The 5783-nt window shown below is 47.9% G+C and overlaps 1 protein-coding gene across 1 annotated transcript; it reads left to right on the top strand.

Moving 5' to 3' along the window:
* The first annotated feature begins 230 nt into the window (after positions 1-230).
* LOC124702904 (zinc finger CCHC domain-containing protein 7-like) lies at positions 231-3790 on the top strand. The gene is made up of 7 exons (XM_047235088.1): positions 231-590; positions 1137-1247; positions 1324-1482; positions 2158-2322; positions 2771-2887; positions 2971-3078; positions 3161-3790. The coding sequence occupies exons 1-7, from the start codon at positions 246-248 to the stop codon at positions 3569-3571; spliced, it is 1416 nt and encodes a 471-aa protein (XP_047091044.1). The 5' UTR covers positions 231-245; the 3' UTR covers positions 3572-3790.
* Positions 3791-5783: the final 1993 nt, after the last annotated feature.

The raw sequence follows: 5783 nt of genomic DNA, 5'->3' as shown, positions 1-5783 counted from the left end.
AAACACGGGGTACCCCCGTGGGCGAGGATACGCGAGGATGGCGCTTAGTGGGTCGGGAAGTTCGGGGATGGACCGAAAAATTTCCCAAAAATACCTGAGAAGTAAAGGGACAGCTCTTGATCGTGGGCCGATAATTTCCCCTCCCAAACCCAAAAAACCCTGAGAAGTAAACAAGGCCTCAAGATTAAACACCCTAGGGTTTGCTCCCTCTCCTACCAGCCTCTGCGCCGCCGCTTCCAACGCAAATGGGTCAGCGCGGGCGCTCCAGGGCGCGATGCGACCCGGACCTGGACGACAACGGTTCTCCTGCGCGGTGGCGCGCCCCCCTCGGCGACGACGAGGACGAGGAGGGCAACGAGGACCTCAGCCTCGAGATCGTCGAGCGGGCGCGGCGGCGCCGGGAGGCGGCGGGAGGCCAGCCCGGCTTCGCCGACCTCCTTTCTCTTTCCTCCGACGAGGAGGTCGACGAGGACGCCGTGGTGGAGCTCGGCGAGGCGGATCCCAGGAGGAAGGAGAAGAAGAAGAAGAAGCGGCGCAAGGAGAGGAAGAAAAAACAACGGAAGGATGACGTAGCCGCTGCCCAGGAGGAGGTAAGCGTGGGATTACGCTTTGCTCATGATTACGCAGTTTGATATTTGTTCCAGCAATCGAAATATCGAGTGCACAGAGGATTCGTAGGCTTTAGTTGAACAATTGCCCGTAGAATCAATTTGATTTGGAAGCTATGTGGTTGAAATGCCTCAAGCATGAGCTCACTGGAAGCTGTTTAGATGTTTTGACCTAGAATTGCAAGTTCTTTGCTTCTCTTTTTGCTAAATTGTGCTTTATGCTATGCGGAGGCAAGATGGATACTAGCCAGATTCCTTTCTGGAAACCATATCATAATAGGCAGTACGATGTTTCCTATGCAGAAACACATTTTTGGTCCTATGCAAATCAAAGTGAAACAATCTTACTGTTTTTTTTTTCATTAAAAAGAAGTAAATGATGTGCTCACTAAACCATTCGTGAAATGTAAACCTTGCTATATAAAGTAACACTGATTTTATGTTTGTTTCTGGTGTCCCTTTGTTGGGAATTAATAAGTACGGCTGTTTTCGTGGAGCTGCATTTGATGAATGTATTTGTCCTTTCAGCCTCAGGTTGCAGGCACCCAGGAGGGAGAAATTGGGACAGCAGAAACGGTGCTCACAGAAGATGCCGTCGGTGTCCCTGTGTCCGACAACACAGTTCTGAGGAAGCTTCTTGTAAGTGCCAAATGAATTTCCCTGTACATGAACAACGTGGTAACCTGATAGTTATGCTGTTTCTGCTTATGATCAGCGGATACCAAGATACTTTGATCCCGGGGAAACTATATTGGAAACTTGCTTTAACTGTGGGGAGGAAGGTCATGTAGCTGTAAACTGCCCAATGGAAAAGCGGAAGAAGCCTTGCTTTGTTTGTGGATTGTTTGGACACAATGCGAAGCAGTGCACGCAGGTTGGTCTCTCTAGCTCCGAGGAATTATCTCTCGGTAACTTGGGTATGTCCACTCATGCCCTTGACGAACTCACTGTATATGGTTTACTATGCCACGGGTTATTTCCTTGCTTTTAATGTGTCTGTTTCATTAAGGTTGCCATCATGCAAATCTACTTTTCTATGCAGTAAGATCTTGATCAACTTCCTAATTCAGTATAATTTAGTCCAGAAGTTGTGGGACACCTTGACCATACCCATTGTTGCACTTCAACATCAGCATTAGATGCAGAGTCAATAGCAGATGTGTTTTCTTCAAGTTATGTCTGCTGCTAATCCTGATTTAAACAGCTCCTATCTACATGCCATGATAGTCCATATTTTGCTTTGAGTAGTTTGTGTTTTCCAGATCTATTCGTCCACTGTTGTTCCTATGTTGTATTTGTCATGCCACTTAAGGAAGTGATCTGTACGTTTATGACATGCAATTCCTCTGCAGAAATCTTCCCTTTTTCAGATTCTTGCATGCATGTGTATTCATAGCTGAAAATGTCAGTTTTGTTAAAATCCTATTAGTTCCTGTGTTACTGCATGTGCTTATGGGCTGCAAGTGTAACTTAGTTTGCAGATGGGTCTTGCCAGTGGATTTCACTATCAGGAATCAAATATCTCATATTCTCATTTTACTTTTCGTAGGGTCAAGATTGTTTCATCTGCAAAAAAGGAGGCCATATGGCGAAAGATTGTCCTGACAAGCACATGAGGAATACTCAGCAATCCACCACATTGTGTTTACGATGCGGAGAAACAGGCCACGATATGTTTGGATGTGCCAATGATTATCCACCGGGTGATGTTAAGGTGGGTTCTTTTTTGCCTCTATTTCTCTCCAAATTTTTCATTTGCTGTTGCAAATGAATGTTTGTGTGTTGGGTTGCTCGCATGTTGGTAAGTACAAAGAAACGGAGTACTGCACCTTTGGGTGGCTATGAAAGTCTGAAAGACCCATAGATGAGTTGTGCCTGACATGGTTATTATGTTGGTAGGATAATTTTTGTGATCCAGTTTCTGTGCTTCTCATAAATTATAGTAGGTTAGGTTTGATTGATCATGCCATTTTTATGTTAGGCATTTCCTACCATTCTATGCCAAACCAGGCCCTGAATTTGCACGTATTTTTTGCACTTCATAACACACAATACAAGATACATATTTCTTTATGTGGTTCAATAGTCTACTTCAAGTTGGAACTTTTAAAATTGCAAAGGTGTTTTTTGTTCCTCACTATCCATCTTGTTGGGTTATGCAGGAAATAAAATGCTACGTCTGTAAGCAGAATGGTCACCTGTGCTGTACTGACTTCTCTGATAGTCTTGCAAAAGAAGTTACTTGCTATAACTGTGCCCAATCTGGTCATAGTGGTTTGGTGAGTTTCAATCTATGCATCATCCTATGTTTCTGTCTGTTGATTCTCATGTCAGCTGATTAGCTACCAAAATTTGATTATAGGGATGTGCCAAGCAACGCAGGGAAACAAGTGTCGTGACAACCCCGACCCTATGCTACAAATGTGGCGAAGAAGGTCACTTCGCACGGGGCTGCACAAACAATGCTAAGGTTGTTATAAGCATCTCAGAATCTTCTCTTCTGATAAGAACTGCTTGGGTATTTATCTTGTGTACACTGTTATTTTTTGCAGTCGGGTCGGTTTAAAGGTGAGTTGTCAGCACATAGTCGTAAAAAGGACAGATGGAGAAATGATTCTGGCCCTAGATCAGCTCCTTACGATACTCATAAAAGGAAAAGCCCCCTATTTGACGATAGAAGGGGCACACCTCGTGATAAATCCAGAGTTAGGGGTGGTTGGATTCCGGAGGACCATGATGATCTGCCATATAAGAAGTACAAATCCAATGGGTGGGCCTCTCCATCTACTCCTAAGAAGCCATACAACAATCACCAAGAGTTCTCTTATGACTATTCAACTCCTCAATCTTCAAGATGGGAAGGGCAAGGCTATTCATCGCATAGCTCAAAATATTCACCAAATGCAAGAAATCATAGCTCAAGATTTTCCAACAACAAACATCTTCGTTTTGAAAGAAGTTAGAATGGAGCGTACTTTTGGTTTTGTTGTTCCTTTGACGGTAGATCTCTGGGGGATGAAGTCTGCCTGTAAGATCATTTCCCTCAAAGAGCTGTTCCTGTATCTTGAGAATTGTATAAGCTTGTTGTGTATCCATTCCGGCCCGATCATGCTTTGTCACTCTACAGCGCTAAGCATCAAGTTTCTACTGATATACAAGAGCACAAGCTCATTTTTTGACCATTGAATTGTTCCCTTCCACTGGTATTTGATCATTTTTTGCAGTGGCCTTTAAAGCCGGAGTGATTACCATTTAACAAGGTACAAGCACTGAAAGCCAGTGAAAACTAAGTACTCCTATATAAAGTTTCTGAAAGCAGTAAGACAAATCATGTCTCTTACTTATCAACAGCAGCGGATAAGGAAATATCGGGGAAACATACAAGCTGTGGTTCGTGTTGTCAGGTCTGATGACAAACTATGGATGAAGGCTCGCTAGTAAGAGCACAGACCCTGCGGACTTAGAGCATCTCCAGCCGCGTCCTCCGGATCAAGCATTTGAGCGATGTGTTTCGTTCGTATTGCGTTTGGGGGACGTCGTTTCCCAGCCGTGTTTGACCCAAAACTTAATATTCAAATCGGTGCAACATAAACAAATTACATATAAAAACTTCGAAAAACATAATCAAATTACAATTTTTTTTTTAAAAAAATACTTCTTCTTTGATGGCCCCGCCTCGTCGTCCTCATCACGGTGGCTCTTCCTGCTCGTCACCTCTTCCGAAGAGGCGGTGTCGGTCGACTAGTCGGAGGAACTTGTGTCCTCCTCATCGTCGACGGTGCTCGCCGGCTGCGCCTTGGCCTTCGCTTTCGCGTCCGCCTCCGCCTTCTCCCGGGCCGCCGTCGCCTCCTTAGACCCTTCCTCCTCCGCCTCCTCCTCCACGGCCTGCCATTCCTTCGCGTTGTCCAATGGCGGCGGGGAATCATCGCCGCTGCTGGACGTCCAGACTCTGTCCCACCAATGTCGCCATCCTGGAGACTTGCCCTCGTTGTCGGTGTCTGATGGAAGCCCAGAGATGTAGCTCATCGTGAGAAGTTTGGATGAATGGCGGCCGGTTGAAGATCCGAAAGCGCATACGTACGGGTCTTATTGAGCGCGGATGAACGGCGGCGCATAAGTCGAAGAGAGCGGCGGTTGCTCTTCCGAGGAGTTCGCGCTCCATTCCGGCGGTTGGCACGTCGGTCGACGCAGTTGCCAATGCGACGGTTCCCCATCCCGGCAATTGCACCGTCGCTACGTAGGCGGCGGTTGAGCGTCCTAGCCGCTGATGCATCGGGCCCACACCTCCTTGCCTCTCATTTCGTTGTGTCGTTGTGTCCGGCGTGCCCAGAGCGTCCCCTGTGTAGCGGGGATGGACTCGGGGCGTCGGACACCGTATTGGGCTGCGCTGGACAAAAAGGGCCTTTGGGGCGCGCAGCTGGAAACGATTTTTTGTCCGTCGCGCCTAAATTCCTTTGGAGGACGGTTTGGGGACGCGACCGGAGATGCTCATCTCCAGCTGTTGGGTCACCCAGGCTGAAATCCGGCGCTATAGCGCCGGATGGATGTAAAATTTGGCCTGGGGAGGCCCATTTTCCCAGCGGCGAGCCTAGATGGATGAAAACTTTGAATAAATATAGGCAAATTCAGACAAAACCAGACGAAATACGTTCAAACATAGGCGAAATTTAGAGATATTTAACATATATAGGCTGAGTTCGTACATATATAGGCCGAATTCGTAATATATTTGAATTCTGCCAGAGGGAAACATAAACTAAAGCTAAAACACGGTGATCTACATGCCGAAATGGCGGTAGAACGCCGTGTAGTCGCCGTCATCATCGTCGTTGCTGGAGTTGCCGGCGTCCTCGGGCGGCGGCGCCTGCTGGCTGCTTTGGCCGGCGTCTCCGTACCAACGGCTTGAACCCTGGCCAGGGTCGCCGTGTGGCGGCGTCGACCGATACAGCTCGTCCTCACTGCTCTCCTCGAGCTTGATCAGCGGTGGGTGCGATCGGTGTGGCTCGGGCGGCGCGTCGCCGCACGGCCACCAGGTCGAGCAGACGCCTCTGCTGCTCCGCCTCCTGCCTCTCCCAGTTCTGCCTGGACCAGGCGAGCGTGGCATCCATCGGGAGGGCGTTGTCGGCGGGGACGAGGTCGGTCAGCGACCTCACGATCGCCTCGGCCACCGCCGCG

Source organism: Lolium rigidum, chromosome 3, assembly GCF_022539505.1.
Source record: "Lolium rigidum isolate FL_2022 chromosome 3, APGP_CSIRO_Lrig_0.1, whole genome shotgun sequence".
NCBI lineage: Eukaryota > Viridiplantae > Streptophyta > Magnoliopsida > Poales > Poaceae > Lolium > Lolium rigidum.
The sequence above is the reverse complement of the archived record's forward strand: the minus strand, read 5'-3'. Positions and strand labels throughout refer to the sequence as shown.

Excerpts from the sequence above, each read along its gene's own strand:
- LOC124702904 (XM_047235088.1), top strand. The coding sequence starts at position 246 with ATGGGTCAGCGCGGGCGCTCCAGGGCGCGATGCGACCCGGACCTGGAC. Across the intron at positions 591-1,136 it reads TAGCCGCTGCCCAGGAGGAG|CCTCAGGTTGCAGGCACCCA; the intron begins GTAAGCGTGGGA and ends TTGTCCTTTCAG. Across the intron at positions 3,079-3,160 it reads GCTGCACAAACAATGCTAAG|TCGGGTCGGTTTAAAGGTGA; the intron begins GTTGTTATAAGC and ends TATTTTTTGCAG.